General features: G+C 37.9%; 1 protein-coding gene and 1 non-coding gene across 3 annotated transcripts in view; one reads left to right on the forward strand and one right to left on the reverse strand.

Annotated features, from left to right (window-relative positions):
• SHROOM4 (shroom family member 4) overlaps positions 1-24,351 on the reverse strand; it is a 195,750-nt gene that overhangs the window by 71,820 nt on the left and 99,579 nt on the right. For both annotated transcript variants that reach the window (XM_045538468.1, XM_045538467.1), the window contains exon 2: positions 22,880-23,031. In XM_045538468.1, the coding sequence (XP_045394424.1) occupies positions 22,880-23,031 (152 nt within the window). The remainder of the gene's footprint in view (positions 1-22,879; positions 23,032-24,351) is intronic.
• On the forward strand, positions 23,736-23,851 carry LOC123628928. The gene has a single exon (XR_006731808.1). It is a non-coding gene; the product is annotated as a U5 spliceosomal RNA (small nuclear RNA).

Genomic DNA, 24,351 nt, shown 5'->3' on the forward strand with positions numbered 1-24,351 from the left:
AGCCATGGTAGTGAATTATGATTCATACTGAAAGGACAGACTTTGAAGCTGGATGTGTGTATATGTGTGAGAGACAAAAAGAAATAGAGCAAAGTCCAATGTTCTTTTTTGACTGCTTGCCATTCAGTTGTCACAAAAGGAGTTTAGAGTCCCCTCAATGCATTAACATTTAGAGAACTCTGGCTTGAATAAGACAAAGAGATGACAAGGCTGTAGTTCATCCATTTCTCAGCCATTGTTGCCAAGTCCCTTCTCTTCTGTCTCAGTATGGCATCTCTGGGGAGGTGAGGATCTGCTGAAGTCAGTAAACAAAATTCCATAGCTTTCTGTGGTGAATTATTACTGACTACAGAAAGGGACTTAGAAGTCCTCTAGAAGACCTAGCTAAAATCTCTCCTGCTACAAATGATGCTATTTTTCTTCTTGTGCTGTCCTTAAAGGAAAAACAAAGCAGTTAGATACCCTGTAGTGTATTCATGGAATTGTGTTTTCTGGTATGAACAGCATGGGAAGGTAGATTTTTCAAGAAAATTAAAGTGGCTGAGGGGAGGTCTTAGGGTTGACAGGAAAAAGGGGGGAGATAGAGGAGATCATGGGACTCAATTCCTGGTATTCTAGAAAAGCAGATTTGTTTCTAGAGAATATTTTTCAGTACTTAAAAGCAGTTATTAAATCACTTCTTCCTCTCTTACAAAACAAATATATAAAGAATCAAACACACAACTTATGTATTTTGCAAGGCAAAACTCCTCCATGGACATAAAATTGGTTGTGAAATGAGTCAAGTCGGCATTTTGGTTTGTTTTTGAAACCATCCATGGCAAGTGGCTATTTGTAAGGGCCTGAAAATTTTATCTTCTCTAGGTTTAATAATCTTGATTCTTTTACAAAGCCCTCACTTGAATGACTTTCCTATCCAGTGATTACTTTACAGCACTCCTTGATTGCTCACCAAATTCTTCATACCCATCTTTAGCTGTTATGATAGGATCACTTTAACTCTCTAATCAAAAACTGTGTCTAAACATTGTTCAAAACATTCTGTTCTGTGTGAGGGATATAAGCCTTTAGAAAAAAAGTTTCAAAAAAAAAATATGTCAGGCCCTGTTGTTAAAGGAAGTGAGCTGCCCTGGGATATTAATTAAATCCCGTTATTGTATTCAAATTAAACTGGTGTCTCCTAATTCTAGCTGAAAAAGCAGCAAAGTGGAAGGGAAGAAATGTAAAAGAGAAAAGTAGAAAATATCTCCTGTTTAAGGAAAGGGGGAAAGGGGATTTTTATACACTTAGTGGTATCACTTCCTTAATGAAGCTATTCTTTTTTCTATAAATTCTGTCTGCTGTGGAAAGACAAAAAAATGGTAGAAGGCAGTAAAGCAAGAAGGTTGAACAGGTAAATTTGGAATTTCCCACTTGTGAGCTCCGACAGCCAACAGTAGGGGAGCAAGCTTACCTGTGGCCAACATAGTGTGAATTATAGTTAATCTCTCAAAAAGACAGACTCAAGTGTTTTGGATACTGAGGGAGTCCAAAGGATGAAAACATGCTGCCAGAGAGCATTTTTATTTTATTTGAATTTGAATTAAGATTTGGAGTTGTAAAAGCAAAGTGAAAGAGTATTGTACCTGGTACTGACTTAGCTATTTATTATTTTTTTATTTTATAATCTTTTATTATTTTTTATTTTAGCATATTATGGGGGTACAAATGTTTAGGTTATGTATATTGCCTTTGCCCACCCAAGTCACAGCTTCAAGCATGTCCATCCCCAAGATGGTGCTCACCACACCCATTAGGTGTGAATATACCGATCCCCTCCTCCACCTTCCCACCTGCCTGACACCTGATGAATGTTACTACTGTATGTGCACATAAGTGTTGACCAATTAATACCAATTTGATGATGAGTACATGTGGTGCTTGTTTTTCCACTCTTGTGATACTTCACTTAGTATAATGGGCTCCAGCTCTATCCAGGATAATACAAGAGGTGCTACATCACAAATGTTTTTTTGTGGCTGAGTAGTACTCCACGATATACATATACCACATTTTATTAATCCACTCATGTATTGATGGGCAGGCACTTGCATTGTTTCCACATCTTTGCAATTGTGAATTGTGCTGCTGTTTATTATTTTTTTAATTACTCTAAAATTGTATCTGTAGTATTGGCCAATGTTAAGCTAAGCTGTTTTAACATCAATATCTGTGAATTTTTTTAAGAGAAAAGGTATGCCTAATTTTCTTTCTTCCCAATGTGGTAAAACATAAACATAAGTTCAATTTAACTGATAAGACTGAGTTTAGAAAAATAGAGAGGAAAGAGAGCTAATACTTCTGAAGATGGTAAGTTCCAAGTATCTTATACAGATGTTCTCATTTCGTTCTCAGAAAAAAAACATTGAAAAGGAGATGATAAAACTGACTCAGAGATATTAGGACACATGGCCAACCTATCAGTCTACTGTTCATATTATACTGGTATTCCTAGGTGTTCTTCCCTAAGTGTCATTCATTCATTCATCAGCTATCTATTTATTCATCACATACTGGATTCCAGGCTCTGGAGTTATGTCCTGGAGATCAATGGTGAACAACACAAGGCCTTAACCTTATGGAGTTCTATCTGCCCCTGACCAATTCTCTAAGTACTAGAGAAAGCTGGGTCCTCTCTAAGGCAAACTACTGACTTCCCATTCTACATTCTGTCATTTTCCTAATCAGTGGGTATTCTTTTTGTTATATGCCTGTGGTCGACTGAAGTATGAGTCACTCAACACGGGGAACACAAAATGTTCAACCTCTCTTTTCTTTGAAATAATGAACCAAATTAGTGTAGGAAAAAGCTATGAGGTCATATCCAGTCTATCCCTCCTTGTATTATGCTATGTTATTTCTCAATGACATTGCCCTAAGGTTTCCACTATTTCCTCTCAAAGGTTAGCCCACAATCCAGTAATTTTCATCATCAAGATGGTTTCTCTTGATAGTCAGCCGAAACCGCCCTTGTCTTGATTTCATCCAATTATGCTCTGATCTACCCTGATCCCATTCTATGCAATTCTTCTTTTGTTACTATATTTATACCCTTCAAATATATTAATAGCTATAGGTCTGTCACATCCAATTCCCTCCCCTCTCCACCATAGCTGACTCTTAAGCTATCCTGAGCAGAGGAAACTGCAACCCCACCACGACTTCTAGCCATCTCAGTACTTCTCCCTATGCAGAGAACGGCAACAAATTTCTTACAGTTCTGGAGTCAGAACTTCCAGGTCTCCGCCTATACATGGGGGCCATGGGGTGGATGTCCAGAGACCACAGATTGCATTTGACCTACCTCCTGTCACCTCCACTCTTCTAGGGTAAAGAAGCACTTCTTCAGTGATATTTTTCCAATGACACATTTTGAGGGTAGCAGAACAGATCCAATTTTCTTAAAAGAATATCTTAGAAGATTTTGTTGACTCTATCTGGGTGCACAATTCATTCATTCACACTCCTACTCAACTTTTGTTGAAAACCAGCAGTCATACCCTATACAAGTCACTAAGTATACTATGTGAATCTGACATGTTCCTTTTTCTCAAAGAATTCACAGTCTAATAAAAGATAAATAGGCCCCCCTCCCCAACTTATTCCTTGCCACTTTCCTTTTCTAAAAAAAAAGAATTGTTTACATACACAATTCATCACCTTCCATTTACTCTTCACTGAAATTGGGCTCCTAATGTTTTAATAAAGCCTTTTCTGCCAAAGTCAATCAATAACCTCCAAATTAGCAAACTCACTAGTCTCTTTTCAATATTCATCTGACTTGAATACAAGAATATTTAACACTGTTGCTCAATGGACTGCTTTTTCTTGAAATCCTCTCCCTGTCCTTGGATTCCATGACATCACTTTCCTGTATGTCTCCTCCTATATCTCTGATTGTTGTTCCTCTCTCTTTTTTACACCCTCTTTCTCTCTTCACTATCAGCTGATGGCTTCTACTTATATTTGATTTTAAAAGAGAAGCATTGAGAGGAGAACTTCCTCTTCTTTCCATCACTGCATCACCAAACTACATTACCTTATCTCCTCTTAATATGGATGAATTATCATTATTCTTATCAAAGTTCAACAGATCCCCCACTTATGCTCTGATCTCCCCAAGGACCTTGCTGCTGCAATTATCCCTTCTTTACTACACCATCAATTTCCTTTTTGCTACTGAATTATTTCCATTAGCAGCATTATTAAATCAGATATTTAATATTCATGATTTAAAAGTTCCCTTTCTTTTTTGTTTTATATATATATACTTTTATTGAATATATCCTTTCAAAACATTGTTTTGCGTGCATATATTTTTAATTCTTATACAATAATTATACATATTTTGGGTACATGTGATAGTTTGATACATACATACAATATATAATGATCAAATCAGGGTAATTGGGATATCCACCACTTCAAACATTTATCATTTCTTCATGCTGAGAACATTCCAAATCTTCTCTTGTAGCTATTTTAAAATATATAATAAATTATTGATAACTATAGTTACCCTACTGTGCTATCAGACACTAGAACTTATTTCTTTCTTTTTAAAATTAATTTTATTAATTGACAAATAAAAATTGTATATTTATCCCAATTGTCCTTCCAGATAATACTCCATTTTTCTGTATCCCTAGAAAGACTTACTGTCTTCACTTCTTCACCTCCCATTCTTTTATGAAAGAATCCATTCAGGTTTTTGTCTCTAACATTCCATTGTCAACGTTGCTAACGACCTTCATATTGCCAAAATCAACAGTCAGTTCTCAGAATTGATGTTTCACCAACATTTGACACAGCTGACCACTCCCTCTTTCTTGAATCAGTTTCTTCATTTGGACTGTGAGCCACCACTCCCTGTGGGCTTTTCTCCTACCTCACTGGCCACTTCTTCTCAGCTTGTTCTTTCAATTGCTCTTCCCCTGCCCTATCTCTAAATATTGGCGTATCCCAGGGCTCAGTCCAAGGACCTCTCCTCTTTGCTGTCTACACTTAACCCATTAGTGATCCCACCTCGTATCAAGGCTTTAATTACCAGAGGCTGACTCTGATAATTCAGATAATTCAGAGGCTGAAATTAAAATTTTATATATTTAACCTTGACCTATTTCCCGAACTCTATAGACTATTCATCTAATTTCTTATTTAACATTACAATGTAGCTGTCCAACAGACATCTCATTACACGTACAAACTTAACATTTACAAAATCAAGATACTTGTTTCCTACTTCTTCCCACCACCCATCAAACTTGCTCCTCCTCTGGTCTTTCCCACCTCAGTAACTGGTACCATCCAGTTATTCAGGCCAAAACCAGTGAACCTTTTATTCCCTGCCTACCCATTCCCTACTACAACCCTGCCCAACTCACACCTCATCCGTCAGCAAGTCTTCCCAAACTAATCCTAAATCCGACCACTTTTCACCATCCCCATTACTAAAATCGAAATCCAACCCATCACTGTCTCTTGCCTGAACTATTCCAATTAGCCTCCTAACAAGTGTTCCTGCTTCCTCTCTGCCCCCTACAGTCTATTTCCCATACAGCAGCCAGGGTGATCATTTCCAAGTCCAAAACCATTCATACCACTGTTCTACTTAGAACCCGCTAACAATTAGAATACATTTTAACTCCTTACTAAAGCCTACAAGACCCTATGTGATTGTATCCCTGACTACAACTTCATCTCCCTTCATGCTTCTTTTGCTTACTATACTCCAGTTTCAACAGCTTTCTCTCTGACCCTTGAATACACTGTGTATGTTCCCATTTAAGGGCCTTTATACTTGGTATCCTTCTGTCTAGAATGCTCTTCTCAGATCTTTATGTGGCTGCCTCTTTCTCATCATTTAATTCTTGGTTCAAATATCTTCAGAGAGGCCTTCCTTAAGCTAGCTAAAGTCTCCCCTGCCCCTGCTGAACCGATGACACCCACATTTAGTCATTTTATATGCCCTTACATTGCCTTATTTTTCTTTATATCACTTATCACTAACTGATATTTATAATATGTTTGCTTATTTTGATTATTGTCGATTTCTCCCATCTCCACTAGAATATCAGCTCTATGAGGGAAAGGACTATTTTGTTCACTGCTATCTCCCTAGTTCCCACAACAGTGCCTGGCACAGGGTGTGGCCCTAGTAAATATTTGTCATATGAATGAATGAATGGTTCCTCTCCCTGTGTTTAGCTCGTAAATATATGTTCCCCAGGATCTGGTACCTGGTCCTCTTTTCTCACTCTTTATACTACTGTTTGTGGAAGATCCCATCCATTCCAATGGCTTCGATTACTAGCTACCCAAATAACTCCCAGTCTAATTATTGAGTCCTTATTTTTTTCCTGTACACAAGAACCATAGTTACTACTGCCTACTGGACATTTCTACTTGGATGTTTTACAGATGCTTCAAACGCCACATTTCTAAAACTATATCATTATTTTCCTTCCTTCTGATATAATGTATATAAGTACCTGATCAAGTGCTCGTACTCAGTAGGTACTCAATAAATGCTATATTCTATAACTAGCATCTGTAACTTATAACTTTATCCAGTCTCTTTAATAAGAAACCTTGGACTCCTCTTTGACTCATATCTCTTTTCTTTACTGAACCCACCACTTCAACTTTCAAGCATTTGGATGCCTGATAGTGCAACATCCCTGGTATTCTTGGCCTCTAGTCCTTACTGTAATGAACCTCATTGCCCTTGTCTGGCACATATTCACTCAATTCAATTAGCTATTCAATGAGTATTTAGCATGAAACCTTGCTAGGAACTATGACGGCTATACTAGAGATACAAGGATGAACAACACATGGACACTCCCCAAAATTTATATGTGGAAACAGACAAGTAAACAGTCTGTTACAATTCTAGATAGAGGAAATCAGAGGGTGTTGTTTATGAGATGAGACTTAATACAGTCCGTGAATGAAAGTTCTAAGGAAAGCTCCTTAAAAGCGGTAAACCTCAGGTCAAGTCTTGAGTGTTGAGTAAGAGTTAGCTAAGCAAAGAAGAGGAGGAGGCAGTTGTCATTCTGGGAAGAAGGAGCAGAATGAGAAAAGGCAAAGAGATATGAGAGAATATGTTATAACGGGGGAAGTATAAGCAATTGAATGTGGCCATAACATAAAGTGCAAGCTTGTGTGGAGATGGTGGAGATAAACAGGGGTTATGTTTTAAGGGTCCTGTTCAACAAAGTTAAAGAGTTTGGATTTTATCCTGAACACAATAAGGATCCTTGAAGCGTTTTGGTGAGTAAGGGTTTCATGACCAGATTTACACTTTAAAAGATGACTCTGCTTTCAATGTGGAGAATAAATTCAGGATGTAGGGAGCATGGCAAGACTAGAGGTAGATAATCTAGCTGAGAGACTGTTGCAGTGAACAAGCAAGAGAGGAGAAATTTGACAAATTTTCAGCAGGCAAAAAATGGCCTAGACTTGATCAACTACATATAGAAATGAGGAGTTGAGAAAACTGGGTTCAGTGTGAACTATTCACTTTGATAGAATTACACCAGAGGAGAAGCAGATTTTATCAGGGTTCGGAGGCGGAGGTTAATGGGTTTAATGTATACATGTGGAGTTCGGGAGATACCTGTGGGGCCATACAAATAGAGATATCCTGAAAGAAGTATGATATGGGAGGGCGGTGTGGGATGGAGTGAGAGATTTAGAAGTCTGAATTGCTAAATTAAGCCATGGAATGAATTAAATCACCCAGAATACATAGTGTGAGAAGAGTAGAGAAACTTGTGCAGAACTTTAGAGAATATTAATACTTGAGGGGAAAGCAGAGGAAGAGGAACCTTAAAAAAGGAAGAGACAAGAGAGAGCAATAAAAACCAGGGGAAGAATAGTATTACTGGAGCCAAAGAAGAGGAAAATGTGAGAAGGAAGTAGTGTTCAATAGTGTTAAGTGCTGATGAGAGGTTGCACTGGGTTGAATGGTGTCCCCTCACAATTCATGTCCACCCAGGACCTTAGAATGCAGCCCTATTTAGAGATAGGGTCATTGCAATTGTAATTAGTTAATATGAAGTCCGACTGCACTAAGGTGGGCCCTAAATCCAATGACTGGTAACCTTTTAAGAAGGCCATACAGACACACAGACATGGAGAGAGGTAACCACCAGAAGCTGGAAGAGGCAAGGAAGGATTCTTCCCTACAGCCTTCAGAGGGAGCATGGTCCTGCCGACACCTTGATTTCAGACTCTTAGTCTCCCGAACTCTGAGAACATTTCTGTTTAAGGCGCCCACTCTGTGGTTCTTTATTATGGCAGCCCGAGGACTTCAATACAGAGGTGAAGTATGACAGGAACTGAAAGGAGTTCATTGCTTTAAATAATTAATAGGTCACTGGTAATTCTGACCAGAGTTTCTTGAGGGATGTGGTGGGGGACCAAGTTAGATTGTTAAGAGTTGTGCTTGTGAATGGAAGATGAAAGAGTAGAAATAGTGACTGAAGACAACTTTTCAAAGTAGTTTAACTGTGAAAGAAAAAGGAAAGGGCAATACCTACATATCACCATAGGTCTGAGAAAGGTTATTTTCAAGATGGGAGAGATCTGAGCTGGTTTGTAGATTTAGGGTAAGGAACTAGGGCAAAGAGAAGGACAACAGGCTGACAATACCTGTAAAAGGGAGAGGGGAAATTAAAAGTGCAAGATTTCTTAAGGAAGTAAAGGGGAATGAGGTCCAGGACACAGGCAAAAGAACTGGGTATGTTCAAGTAAGGAGATAAACTCTTTTAATATATACCCTTTTGGGTTTCAGAAAGATAAGAATAGAAAAATGTCATTTAGGCCCATCTATACAGGGTCTTGAGTGCTGAGTTGAAGTATTTTTGGCTTATTTCTCAAGCAACTGGAGCTTTTTTGAGAAAGGGAATGACATGGCCCAGGCTAAGCACAATAGAGACCTCATAATTCATGAGGTTTACCCAAAGCACAATTATTGCTGATTGAAATAAATACAGAGATGTACTTTAGGAAGATTAATTTGGCAGAAGTGCAGAGAATGGGTTGGAGGGCATCCAGAAAAGAAGTAATGAGTCCCTGGCAGTAGCAGGAAGAAGGCAAAGGAGACCGATGAGATGGATATTAGAAATACTGCAGAGGGAGCTCAGTAAGGATTTGGGGACTATTGAAGATAGAAGAGGGAATTTAAGAGGATTCTATAATTGTGAGCTTGACATAAAGGATGGGAAAGATGCCATAGACAGAAATAGAGATATTGGGACACTGAGGGGTTGGATGGAGGGTAATGCACCCTTTGGAATGGTAGTCTGGAGCTCAGGAAGAAGAGAAAGCTAGGGAGAGAGATCTGGCAGTCTCCTATATCCAGGAGAGAGGTGAAACCCTTGGAAGTGGATCAATTCATAAAAGACGAATTGGCAGAGGAAAAGTTAAGGTAAAGGATAGAATCACAAACTTGCTGCAGGCATAGGAAGGAAATATTTCCCTCAAGTGCGGACAGGCTTCTTAGAGACAAAAAATGTGAGACATCCCGGAAACCGAGGAAAGAAAGCTTGACTGGTAAGCAGAAGCTGCTGGTTCTAGTCCTACCTCTGTCACTTCCTAGTTGTGTGGCCTTAGGAAAGCCCTTCCTCATTCTAGGCCTTAGTTGTCTCACCTATAAAATGGGGCCACCGAGTACAGTGGTTACAGAGGCTTCTTTTAGCTCTAACAATACATTTTCCTCTGATTGGAGCTTGACTTTGATGTATGGCCAGTCTTTGGTTTAGCAGAGAGGGGTCAAAAACTTTCTAGGTCAAGGAACAATAAAGAAAAGGCAAAGAGGCACATTTATGAAAAGAGAAATAAAGCATTTTGCAACTAGTTGTTTTTCACAACTTGAGCCATCCAACCTCGTGATTATTGTGATTTACATTTGTTAAGGTACTATGTAATTGATGATAGCAATTGGTCTACAATGTCAAATGTGCTAGCCATTAAAAGGAAATTTGTGTAATGAAGTTTTAACCAGCATTGTACTCCCTGATAAAAGCAGTACTAAAGTATAAGCACTGCCTTCCTTTTATTTTCTCAAGAAAAAGAAAACAACAGTTACCAAATGCCTACTCTATTTCAGGTACTTTCATATATTTACCTAAAAGGTAATTTCTGTGGGGGCAAGATTTTCTTTTAAATCTTTTGTATCAACCGATATATCACAAATATCTGAAAGAATGCTTAGCACATAGTTGCACTCAAATATTCTTTGACTTGAAAAAATATATAATATGTGTATATAATTTCATTTAATCCTCACAATAAACTTGTAAAAGAGACACTACTGTTTTTATAACACAGATAGGAAAAGAATGACTAAAAGAGGCTACATAAACTTGTTCAAAGTCACAAAACTAGTAGGGGTCATTCCAAGCCTGGATACCAGGTCATTCCAGGGTAAAATACAACAGATTATAAGCTCCATGTGGGTAGAGAATGTGTATGTCTTATTCTCCATGGTATCCTCAGCATCTAACTCAGTATCTAGATGACAGCAGCACATAATAAATATCTTGTGAGTAGAGGGAAGCAAGCAAACATATACTTGTGTGAACTCAAATACTGTTCATTTTGCCTTATGCCAACCAAATCATTGCCCAAATTCAAAAGAGTAATTGAATCTCAGAACTCATCAGTTTGCCTGCCATGTTTATTGCTTTAAATATTCTGTGATTTTTGATTCACTCTCACTTGTAGACCATGATGGTTCTCTTTCAATCTTTTTAACCTTGAGATACAGTCTCAAGTTCTTTTCCTTTTTGGAGGATGCTTTACACCAGGGGCCAGCAAACTTATTCTGTAAAGGGCCAGGTAGTAAATATTTTAGGCTTTGTAGATCATATGGTGTCTGTTGCAACTACTCAACTTTGCCATTGTAGTGTAAAATCAGCTATAGACAACACATAGATAGATGAGCACGCGTGTGTTCCAATAAAATGCTATTTGCGAAAACAAATGTCAGGCTGGATTTGGCCACAGATCATAGTTTACCCACCCCTGCTTTATCATATTACTTTGATTTTTCTATCTCTTGCCTTTCCAGGACTTCCCCAATACTGTGCTAACTGTGCAGATCCTCCTAGTACTGATATATTAATACATGATAGGACAATGTCAGTTTTAACAAGTTTTAACCCCTTCCACTTAATTGTAGATGTAAGGATTATTATGAGGACAAAAAGAGGACAGCTAGGGAAGTTGGCAGGTGGCCTGGACAAGGCCCCAAGATACAGAAGTTCCTTTTCATAATCTTTATGCTGGTCCAAGATCTGGATACCAGGTTCACATAATAAAAACTAGATTTTTTGCTTTTAGTTCAGTGTACTCAGAGTTGATAAGTTACTTAAAAACAGTCTCAGAAATAACCACACTCATAAGAGATGTAATGGAATCTCATATGCCAATTTGGGTGACCATGAAAAATATAACTATCAGGTGAAGCAGTTATTCATAGTTCCTACTTCCCTACATCAGATGGGTTAAAAAAAATCCTGAGTCCTCCCCATGGACCATACGGTGTACTAGGTGCTGAGGACGCAACAATAAATAAGAAGCAGCCCCTCCCCTCATGGTTCTAGTCCAAGGGTCAGAAGGCTTTTTTCTGTATAGAGCCAAATAATAAATATTTTAGGTTTCTCAGATCATACATTCTCTATCACAACTCCTCAACTGGCCATGTTAGTATGATAGCAGCATAGTACATGAATGAATAGGTATGGTTCTAGTCCAACAAAAGTTTACATATGGACACTTACATTTGAATTTCATATAATTTCACATATCATGAAATATTGTTCTTCTTCCCCACCCCCCCAACCATTTAAACAATATTTTTAAAAAACACTTTTAGGTAGCAGGCCATCCAAAAGGCAGGCCATGGGCTGGACTATAGTTTGCCAACCTCTGGTCTAGTCTAGTGGGAAAAACAAATATAAAAATAGATTATTTGAATACAGTATAATAAAGGGTAGAGTCCTATGGGAGCCAGAGAAAGGCCACCTAAGTCAACCCAAAGTGTCAAAGACGGTATGCTAGGAACGACAACCCCAGGGCTTAGTCTTAAAGAATGTGAATGTTAATGTGGAGGCAAGTGCCTGCCAGGGAAAGAAAAGAAAAAGGATGCTCCAGGTAAAAGGAGAGAATAAACAGTCACAGAGGTGATACGCAGCATGCTATTCTTGAGGAACGGTTATGCTCCAGCATAAAAAACAAAGAGTGCCAGATGAAGGTGCAGGTGTGAATAAGGATGAGGATCTAAAATGTCTTAGATACTACACCTCTGTACTCTGAAGGCCACTGACAAGTTTTCAGCAGGGGATTGATATAATTGAATCTGTGTTGTAGATTCGTCTCTGTGGCAACACCTCGGCACACAGAGCTGAGGCAGCTGAGAGGCTACCAAAATAGTCTGGGGAGAGATGATGAGGGCCTGAACCAAGGCAGTGACGGTGGAAATGGAGAGAAGAGGATGGATTCTGGAAGTATCTAAAAGGTTAAATCAGCAGCATGGCTTAGTGATGGAGAGAAAGGAGTCAAGAGTAACTCTTAGGTTTCTCACTTGGATAGCTGGGTGGATGATGGTACCACCAACTGCCACTGGCAGGGGAAAGAGTTTTACAGGCTAGATAGTGAAATCAGACTTACGTACACTGCATTTCAATTTTATGTTGGGTTTTCCTGTGGAGATTTCTATCTGGCTGCTGTACAGGTTCTGATTTTAGGGGAGAATTAGAACTAGGGATGCAGTCATTACCACAGAGGTGGTAGTTAAAACCATGAGTGAATGGGGTAGCTCAGATTAAATGAGTAGAATAAGAAGAGTCATCAGCCACGGTGGTTAAAGGGAGACTGATAGAATAGGAGAAAATGCAGCTTAAGGCCTTAATGATATTGAAGAACACATATAAAGAGAATGGGGTATGAGAAAGCTAGAAGGAGAAGAGGTTCTCATCAGAGAGTTGAATTTAGTCTTTCTGAACTGATTCTTGAGAATTAAGCCCTGATGCCTCAAGGCAGTGGTTCTCAAACTGTAAGCTTTTCACTTGGAAAGCTTGTTAAAACACATTGCTGGAAACCACCCCCAGAGTGTTGATTTAGTAAGTCTATGGTGGTGTCCAATAATTTGCATTTCTAACAGGTTCCTAAGAGATGCTCACCATTGAGAACCATGGCCCTAAAGCATCTATTATATGTAATGAATTAACATCTCTCTTAGGCACCTAGAATGCTCCTAGTTATGTACTATCTTCGGAAAAGGTGAAATAATGGTCACAAATTATTTTCTGTATTCTGTGACTCAGATGGGGAACCACGACAGAGAAACACTTGAGGAGTCAGGAGTCCGTGAGAGCAGGGACCACACCTAAGTGGTTCATGATTGAATCACCGGACTCCAGCATAGGTCAAACAGTCAACTAATATTTGTTGACTGAAAGGTTGGCAAGGTTCATGGCACAGTCAGGTTGGAGGACCCAGCTGCTGATACAGAAGGTTTCAACAATGAAGTTACGATCAAGGACCTATAAGACTATAAAGTTTGTGATCCTCTATAAGGATAACAAAATTTTTCAGCATGACAGCTGGAATTGGGGTAGGGAAGTTAATTGTGAAACCAGTGCCAAAAGTGTAAAATGGAAGTGGGATCATATAGTAGTTCTATTTGTAGTTTTTTTGAGGAACCTCCATACTGGTCTCCATAGTGGCTGCACTAGTTTACATTCCTACCAACAGTGTATAAGAGTTCCCTTTTCTCTGAATCCTCACCAGAATTTGTTATTTTTTGTCTTTTTGATAATAGCTATTCTAACTGAGGTGAGATGATATCCCATTGTGGTTTGATTTGCATTTCCCTGACGCTTAGTGATGTTGAACATTTTTTCATATATTTCTTGACCACTGGAATGTATTTTTTTTAGATACAGAAGTGAATATTTATTTAGAATAAGAAAAGAAATCAACACAAGTTACAAACTTTTAAAAAGCTGTCAAATACCACAGATATAAAAAAATCCAGAAAAGTAACAATATTTTATTAAGTGCCAAACATGCATCTTTAATACTATTTTTTCTCTGATTTTTTGACTGCATACACTTTCATTGCCTCTTAATTTACCAGTGATTTTGTAATATCCTTATTTATGGGAGAAGACAAAGATAAGGAACTTCTTCTGCTAGCATGATTGATCAAAATTTGACTTTTAGTATTGATCATTAAGATGTAAAAATGCAACTATTTATAGAACTGCTACACATTTGTATGCAAATTTGTATGTGTTCTTTCGAGAAATGTCTGTTCAGATCATTTGCCCATTTTTTAAATTTCAGAATATTATGGGGGTACAAACATTTTGGTTACATACAATGCCTTTGCCTCACCCAAGCCAGGGCTACAAGTATGCCCTCCCCCATACAGTGTGCTCCACATCCATCAGTTGTGGGTTTACCCACCCCATGAACCCCCTTCCACCTGACCAGCACCTAGTGAATATTACTTCCATGTGAGCACCTTGGTGTTGATCAGTTAGTACCAATTTGATGGCGAGTACCTGTGGTGCTTATTTTTCCATTCTTGTGATACCTCACTTCAAAGTATGGGCTCCAGCTCTATCCAGGATAATATAAGAGGTGGGTGCTAGTTCACCATTGTTTTTTGTAGTTGAGTAGTACTCCGTGGTATACATATACCACATTTTATTAATCCACTCGTGTATTGATGGGCACTTAGGTTGTTTCCACATCTTTGCAATTGTGAATTGCACTACAATAAACATTCAAGTGCAGGTGTCTTTTTGATAAAGTGACTTCTTTTCCTTTGGGTAAATACACAGTAGTGGGATGGCTGGATCAAATGGTAGGTCTACTTTCAGTTCTTTGAGGTATCTGTATACTGTTTCCCATAGAGGTCATACTAATTTTCCGTCCCACCAACAGTGTATAAGTGTTCCTTTCTCTCTGCATCCACGCTAGCATCTAATGTTTTTGGACTTTTTAAGAAAACCTATTCTAACAGGGGTAAGACAGTATCTGATTGTAGTTTTAATTTGCATTTCCCTGATGATTAGTGACATTGAGCATTTTTTCATATGCTTTTTGGCCATTTGTCTGTCTTCTTTTGAAAAGCTCCTGTTCATGTCTTTTGCCCACTTTTTGATGTGGTTGAGTTTTTTCTTGATGATTTGCTTGAGTTCTTTGGAGATTCTGGTTATTAGCCCTTTATTTTATGTATACCTTGAGAATATTTTCATTTAGGTCTTTAATCCATTTTGAGTTGATTTTTGTATATGGTGAGAGAATGGGGTCTAGTTTCATTCTTCTGTGTATGGATATCTAGTTTCCCCAGCACTATTTATTGAAGAGACTGTCTTTTCCCCAATGAATGTTCTTTGTGCCTTTGTGGAAAACCAGTTGGCCATAGCTATATGGATTCATTTCTGGGTTCTTTATTCTGTTTCATTGGTCTATGTGTCTGTTTTTATGCCAGTACCATGCTGCTTTGTTTACTATAGCTTTGCAGTGTAGTTTGAAATCTGGCAGTGTGATGCCTCCAGTTTTGTCCATTTTGTTCAGGATTACTTTGGCTATTCAAGGTCTTTTGTGGTTCCATATAAATTTTAAGATTATTTTTTCTATTTACTACCAGGTATTTATCCAAATAAAAGGAAATAAGTATATTGAAGATATCTTCAACCCCCAATATTTATTGCAGCACTAGTCACAATAGCCAAGATATGGAATCAATTCAAGTGTCCAACAACAGATGAATAAAGAAAATGTGATATATATACACAATGGAGTATTATTTAACCATAAAAAAGAACAAAATCCTGTTATTTGCAGCAATATGGATAAGCCTGGAGGATGTTATGTTAAGTGAAATATACCAGGAACAGAAAGTTAAACACTGCATGTTCTCACTCATATGCAGAAGTTTAAAAAGCTGATCTCATAGAAGAGTAGGATAGTGGTTACTATACACTGGTAAGGGTAGGGGGAAGTGAGGGATAGGGAGAGATTTGTTAAAGGATACAAAATTACAGGTACATAGGAGAAATAAGTTCTAGTGCTCTCTCTATAGCACTGTAGGATGACAATGGTTAACATTAATATATATTTTCAAATAGCTAGAAGAGAGGATATAGAATGTTCCCAATACAAAGAAATGATAAATGTTTGCTAATACATGTGCTAATTACCCTGATCTGATTACTATACATAAATATGCATAATTATTATGTCAATTCAAAATAAATATGTGTAACTATTATATATCAATTTAAAAAATAAATAAAATTTAAAAAATTTAAAAAAATTAATCAATTTAAAAAATAAATAAAATTTAAAAAATTTAAAAAAATTAAAATTAAAAAAATTAAATAAAATTTAAAAAAAAATGGAAGTGAGAGAATGACCTGGAGGCTGACAGATGACATTGGTAAGGAAATGAGAATGATAACGCCTGGTTGTTTGAACTTCAAAAGTGAAAGGATCTTGTATGAGGACGGAGGGCCGATGGCTTGAAAGTTGTCTATGGAGAGCATGGCTAAACCAGGACATGGGAACATACTGTTAAAATGTGTCTTTTTAAAAAAAAAAATCACTTAATACAGAGCCCTAAGACTTTACCTACACCATCAAAAATTACTTATACAGGCCGGGCGCTGTGGCTCATGCCTGTAATCCTAGCACTCTGGGAGGCTGAGGTGGGCAGATCGTTTGAGCTCAGGAGTTCGAGACCAGCCTGAGCAAGAGTGAGACCCCGTCTCTACTAAACATAGAAAGAAATTATACGGACAGCTAAAAATATATATAGAAAAATTAGCCGGGCATGGTAGCGCATGCCTGTAGTCCCAGCTACTCGAGAGGCTGAGGCAGGAGGATCGCTTGAGCCCAGGAGTCTGAGGTTGCTGTGAGCTAGGCTGACGCCACGGCACTCACTCTAGCCCGGGCAACAGAGTGAGACTCTGTCTCAAAAAAAAAAAATTACTTATACACATTTCTTGTTTCTGTCGAGTTTTGTAATTTCCTTCATATATATCCTATTTTTTTCATGCATATTTCTTCTTAAGGACATTTCTGAAGTATTTTGAGTTCTGTTGTTATTGTGAATGGGATATATTTCTTCATATAGCTTCTAATTGGTTATCGTGGTCTTTTTTTACCTTTAAATTAAATTTGTGTTCCTTTGGCTTCTCCTTTGAGCTGGTTTTAACATCTTACAGTTTGCTCATTAATGAGTTAAATAAAATCTTTAACGTGTTCATTTTTATATCTGTATTAGAGTCAAGATTTTACCGTTTTAAAAATTAGATTTTAACACTTGTAATGAATTGTTATTGTCCTATACTATTGAATTAGATTTCATAAAGTTTCATTTATGGGTTTTTGCATATAAATTCACAAATTCAATGAAATATTCTTAGAGCAGTCTGTCAAGTTTCGGTATCAGAGTGATGGTAGCTTCAAAAACAATGTGAATAACTGTAATATTTTCAATTCTATAACATACTTATAGAATTAAACTTGGCTATTCCTAGAAAACTTGAAGAAATTCACTGATAAAAACATCTGGCTCTAAACTATTTTTTGAAAGTTTATCTTTGATAATTGCTCTCAATGTTTCTACTGTTACATGTCCATTTAGTTTTTTACTTCTCAATAATTTTTGCCATTTAACATTTTATGGATATTTTTAATTTCTCTGAGATTTTCAAATTTATTAAGGTATAGTTATAGTAGTGTGCCTTTAATTTAAGAAACTTTCTTTGTTGTTGTATTCCATTTATCAGTTAAATTTTATTTATAATTGATTTTTGTTTCCTTGATTAAATTTGCTAAAGGCTTATCTATTTAATTCATTCTCCCCCTAAAAACCTAGCCCTTGATTTTGTATTATATTGGATTCTTAATCATGCAATTTCATTCTTCATTTTTAATAATAAAATATTTAAAGTTATGAATTTACTTCTGAATACTGTTCTAAAAGTTTTGGTAAGTCATTATCTCATTTTTGGTATTTTTTATTAGTTTTCTAGTGTTTCTTTGGGCTAATAAATGCATATAAATGTTTTCTAAAATACTCAAGTAGTTGAAGACTTGTTTAAATTTGTTTTTTAATTTGCAAGTGTACATGATCATCAGAGAATAAGGCCAATGTAATTTCTACTTTTAAGACTTTATAAAGGTTTTCTTTGTGGCATAATATGATCATTTTAAAAAATGTTCTCTGAATATTTGAGAAGAGGGTACATGCACTACCTATCAAATATAATTTTGAAATGTATTAATTAGGTCTAATGAATTATGTTTTCCAAATCTTCTAAATACTTTTTTTTCAGGTCTACTTTATTGTCATACTTAGATTCTGTGAAAGTCTCCCATATAGACGTTTCTATCGTTTTTCTTTTGTATTACTAACAGTTTTTTTCTTTACATATTTAGATGCTATGTTTTTTTGCAGAAAAAATGGTTCATGAGTAGAATAACTTCAATATGGTTTGTAGCTTCTATCAATATAAACTGAATCTCTTAAGATCCACATAGTTGCATGGTTATTGTTCCTGATTTGTTTTTTCAAATAGAGAAGTGACGTGCTCAGATGCCTATTTGGAGAATGGATTGATTGGAAAAAGGTGAGACTGAAAGCTGAGAAGCCAGTGGGAAGGCTCTTTAAATAGTGCAGGTGAGAAATCACGAGCCAATGGATTAAGACAAAGGCAATAGAGGTTTATAGCAGGTTAGAAACATCAACACTTGGAATTACTTGGATTCAAGGAGGTGGGGCCAGGAAGAGTTGAGGGTGACACCTAGATTTCTGGTTTATTGACCATCACCTAGAAGGCAACACAGGAGGAAGAGCTGAGCTGGCTTTTCAGAATAGGCCATTTTCTAAAGTTCCTTCTCTTTATATTCATCTCAAAAAGACTCAAGATTGTCAGTTGATTGTTTAGTCAAACCAAAGGCCTTCTACCTTTGTATAAAACACTAGGCTGCATATTCACAAACTTCAGGGAAATCACATTTATTTTATGTGCTAAGAGCTCTTTTATAAATTTGGAGGAAATATTTGCACTAAGAAGGAGGGAATTAATTTCTTATACCACGCCCAGGGTAGTCCATAGGTAAAGGTTAAGTTTTCCACAAGAGGGCAGCATCACCTAATAAATTATGTCTTTGACAGCCTCAACCAATAAAGGCTGAGATGAGGAGGCTGACAAATGTAGAGAAAGTGGGTTCAGGGAGTCATAGGACCTGTCACACTATGAAACCCAAAGGGCCCTGCTATCTCCAAGGCCATAATTACAGCCACTCCTAAGTGACTGGTAGTGGCAGACGTTGCCACAGTAGGAAGAAAGAGGACATGGAGCTCACCATGGGAGGATGAGTGGGTGAAACACTCAAAACCTCTCGTTCTTGTGACTGGCTCAGAAGCTGCTCTGGATAGTGTCCACCCTCCCTCTAAGTGCCGGTATCTCCATACAACCAGCGTATCACAGGGGCCTTTATTTCCTGCTCAGATCTTTGCCACCCGTAATCATTTCCCAGGAAATCACACTCTCTGCGGGTTAGGTTGCAAAGCACACTACGGTTCTGATGCTCTCCCTGTTTAACAATGCTTGGTTTTTCCAATCACGCTTCTTTGATACCCTAGGGGAAAGGAATGGGAATGAAATTGACTGAGAACCCATTAAGTGAAATGCATTTTTACATAAATTGTCTCATTTAATCACTACAATAACGTCATTATATAGTAATTATTATTTCTCATATGACAGAACTAGGAAGTTGCATACATGGGACTGACTCTAAAACAAAAACTTTCCCAAATTCACCAAGTTACCTCTCCAAGAAGCCTTATTTAAACTTAATCATGATAAATCCAAATTGAGTCAGTGATAATGGGCCTATTGTATAAGGCATTACCCAACATGTCACTTCCTATCCAGGTACATGGGCAGGCATGGCTTAACTTAGGTACCAGCAGTTAATATAAATTAGTAAGATCTTACATAACCTCGCCCTTCCTAACTCCAAGCCCTTTTCTGCCTAAGTATTCTCTCTTCAGGATAAATCATTTGGATGCAGAACACAAGGACAATGGAGGAATTAAAGATGCCTTCTGTGTTTCTGGCTTGGTTGACCGAGTGTATCATGGTCCTGAGGGTGCAATTAGGGAGCTTAGGAGGAGAAGGAAATGATATGTTAGGTTTTGAGCATGCTGTGTTTGAAACGCTTCTGACACATCTAAGTGTAAATGTCCAGTAGAAAGTTGGTTGTATGGTCTGGGGTGCAAGAGGTGTACTCATTCACATATAGATAATAATTGAATCTATAGGACTGGGTAAGATTTTCCACAGTACATTAATGAAGTTAGAAAGGATAGAACTAGGGGAATGCCAATATTTAAGGGATGGTCAGAAGAAGAGAAGATAGTAATGAAGCCTGGCTGAAAAAATGGACAGAGAGGTAGGAAAAGAACAGGGAAACAAGGTATCTTGAAAGTAAGAGTTTTTAAATTGGCATATATAATTGTTGTACATATTTTGTGGGTACATGTGATATTCTGATACATACATATAATGTGTAATGATCAAATCAGGAAAACTGAGATATCCATCACCTCAAACATTTATCTTTTCTTTTTGTTAGGAACATTTGAATTCTTCTCTTCTAGCTGTTTTGAAATAGACAATAAATTATTGTTAACTCTAGTCACCCTACTGAATTATCAAACACTAGATCTTATTCCTTCTATCTAACTATATTTTTGTACCTGTTAATCAACCTCTCTTCATCCTCCTTTCTACTTTTTCTGGCCTCTGGTAACCATCAGTCTACTCTCTATCTCCATGAGATCCACCTTTTTAGCTCCCACATAGGAATGAGAACATACAATATTTGTCTGTGCCTGGCTTATTTCACTTAACATAATGACCTCTAGTTTCATTCATGTTGCTGCAAATGACAAGATTTCATTCATTTTATGACTGAATAATATTCCATTGTGTATATGTACCACATTTTCTTTATCCATTCATCTGTGGATGGACACTTAGGTTGATTTCATATCTTGACTATTGTGAATAGTGCTGCAATAAACACGGAAGTGCAGATATCTCTTTGATATATTCATTTCCCTTCTTTTGGACATATACCCAGCAGTGGGGCTGCTGGATTATATGGGAGTTCTATTTTTAGTTTTTTGAGAAACCTCTGCACTGTTTTCCATAGTGGCTGTACAAATTAACATTCCCATCAACACTGTATGAGGGTTCTGCTTTCTCCATGTCCTCACCAGCATCTGTTATTTTTTGTGTTTTCGATAAAAGCCATTTTAACTAGGGTAAGATGATACCTCATTGTGGTTTTTATTTGCATTTCTCCAGTGACTAGTGATGCTGACCATTTTTTCATATACTTTTTTGCTATTTGTAGGTCTTCTGAGAAATGTCTATTCAGATCTTTGCCCATTTTTAAAATCAGACTATTTGTTTTGTTTTGCTATTGAGTTGCTATATGAGTTTTTTTTTTTTTTTTTTTGCTACTGAGTTTCATAAAGGAGAATGGAGGGCATGACATACAGTGACAATGTCAAATGCCATATACAAGTCATATTTGATGAAGATTGAAAATAATCCATTGACTCTGACAATTAGGAGATAATTAGTGTCTTTTGACAGAGTAGTTTCAGTGGGATTCTGGGGATCAGATTTAGACTATAGAGGGTGGAAAGTTAAATGGCAGGTAAAGAAGTGGAGGCAGTGAATATAACTCTCCTTTTGAGACTGAATATGAACAAAAGGAAGAAGATGGGGCAGTAGCCAGAGGGAGAAGTGGGATTGTGGGAGGATGCTTTTTAATTTTTTTCTAATAAAAATAATTAAGATGGAAAAACTTCAGCATGTATATAGGATAAAGGAAACAAACCCATAGAAAGGGAGAAGTATGAGCTCCAGTAGTACAAAGCAAAGATGCAGCAGCAAAATGAAAGAAAGGCCATATGGAAAGCTCACCAATAGGGAGATGTTTTGGTGGCAGCAGAGTAACTGTGCTCACATATGTCCTTACCTTCCTTCTGCTTATGCCACTCCATTACCTGGAATGCCTTCCCCCTCTGATGGCTTATTCTTCAAATTCTACCCACCCTTTAACTTAAATTCCACCTCCTCTATTTAGTCTTACCCTATCAATCCCTTCTGAAGTGATCTCTTTCTCTAACTCTAATAACTTCTGTCTGAACAATCCATTTGACAATCACACACCACACCGCGAAACCTCCTTTATTGCTTTCTTTTAAAATGCATTGCTAATTAATTTGTCACATGTGTGTCTTTTCTTCCCTCTCAGACTGTATTCTACTCAAGGGCAGAGTTTCTGTCTCAGAGTTTGCCACAGCCTCCAGGGTGCCTACCATGGCTGGCAGTAGGGTGTCTTTAAGCCTTCACTGATAATGTGGTTGAGGACTGGCAGTCTATTATAAAGGAGGAGACAGAAAAATGCTGGGTTAGGTAGGCCTTTGGTGTGTAGTGAGTCACTTAGTACTTTCAATAGCAAATGAGGAAATTGAGTCTTGCGGAGGTAAAATAAAATTATCTAAGATGATATGGCTAGTATGTGGCAGAATCAGGATTTGAACCGAAGGCTCTTTCGCCTATGCCTTTCTGCTTCAGTTGTCTGCAAAATTCTGTTCACTTGAAACACCTCTTTCCTTGACGATATTGATAGAGACATGATTCTATCGAGGCTTTATCATCAACCAAGTGGTTTCAGTGGCTTCTGCACCTAACAGCATCTCTCTGTACCTTACCTCCTGACGATCAGCTTGAGGATCCGGAAGGAGCCTTTGATGAGAATGAGGGCTTCTTGGCGGGAGCCATACAGTGGAGTGCCATTGATATTCACCAGCTCATCACCAGTCCTCATCTTCTGGGACAAGGCTGCCTTGCCTCCATCTTCAATCTGTGTTGTGGAGAAAAAAACAGAAAGCAGGTGGTGAGGCAACTTTCTCCCCAAAATTCTACTTCCCACTCCTCCCAACCCCAGAGCCACAAGTTGTACTGGGGAATTGTTCCAGGCAACTCCCAGGAGTTGCTCAGGAGCTGATCACAGGCCATTATTTACTGAAGGTAAAGTTTGGGCAAGCCCTTGAGGAAGGAGGCAACACAGAAATGATGCAATCCCTGTCCGGAGGAATGAACAGTCCATCTGGGGAGAGTAGCTCTTCTAAATAAGAAAATGATGCTTGGAAGGAACCCCACGGTGTGGCTAAAGTAGCAGCATGGCATAGCAAAATATACACACACATTAGAGGCAGAAAAGCTAGGTTCTAGCAAACTGACCTTTGGCAGGCCCTTTCCTACCTTAGGGCAGGCTTCAAAATCTGACCAACTTGAGTTTGAATCCTGGCTGTACGACTTCTTAGCTGTGTGACCCTGAGCAAGTTACCTACCATCTCTGTGTCTCAATTACCTCATATGTGTAATATAGAGAACAAGAATAGCCTCCTCACTGGACTGTTAGTACATGAAGTACCTGGGGGAACTCAGTCCTCCAGGAATATGAGCTCTGATTATTATAACAAGGGGATTGACTCCAAAGATCTTGGAGGTGGCTTCCAGCTCAACATTCTGTGAGTGGAATGGCAAATTTAAGAGACACAAAGTATACTCTGGTTTCTCTTCAGATCGTATAAATCTTTCACCTCGTACGAAAGATTTCCATAGAGAGGAACAATTCTGAGTCTTAACTCAACTTTTTGAGGCCTTGCATTTGCAGGGCTGTTTGAGAGCAAAGAAAAATGAACACTTACGTGCACATATGGTAGTGACATTCATCGGGTGTTGGGCAGGTTGGGGGGGAAGGAGGGGATGGGTATATTCACACCGAATGGGCGCGGTGCTCACTGTCTGTGGCATGGACACGCTTGTAGCTCTAACTCGAGCAGGGCAAAGGCAGTATATGTAACCTAAACATTTGTACCCCCGTAATATTCTTTAATAAAAAAATATATATTTTTTAAAAATTTAAAAAATAAAAATAAAAAAGAGATACAAGCAAAGTAGCTCCTCATTTATCTACATCCCTTCAACAAATGCCTAGTACAGTGCTTCCAGTGTCTGGCTTATAGTGGGCATTCAGCAAAAGCTGGAAATATGGGTATTTATTATTCCAACATAGCCTACAGAACTTCCACTGACCAGGGCAATCTGGGCAAGAAGGTTGTCAGGCTGGGATGCATTGAAAGCAAAGGCAGAAATAATAGCCATTGGAGTAGGCCAA

The sequence above is a fragment of the Lemur catta genome, chromosome X (genome assembly GCF_020740605.2).
Source record: "Lemur catta isolate mLemCat1 chromosome X, mLemCat1.pri, whole genome shotgun sequence".
NCBI lineage: Eukaryota > Metazoa > Chordata > Mammalia > Primates > Lemuridae > Lemur > Lemur catta.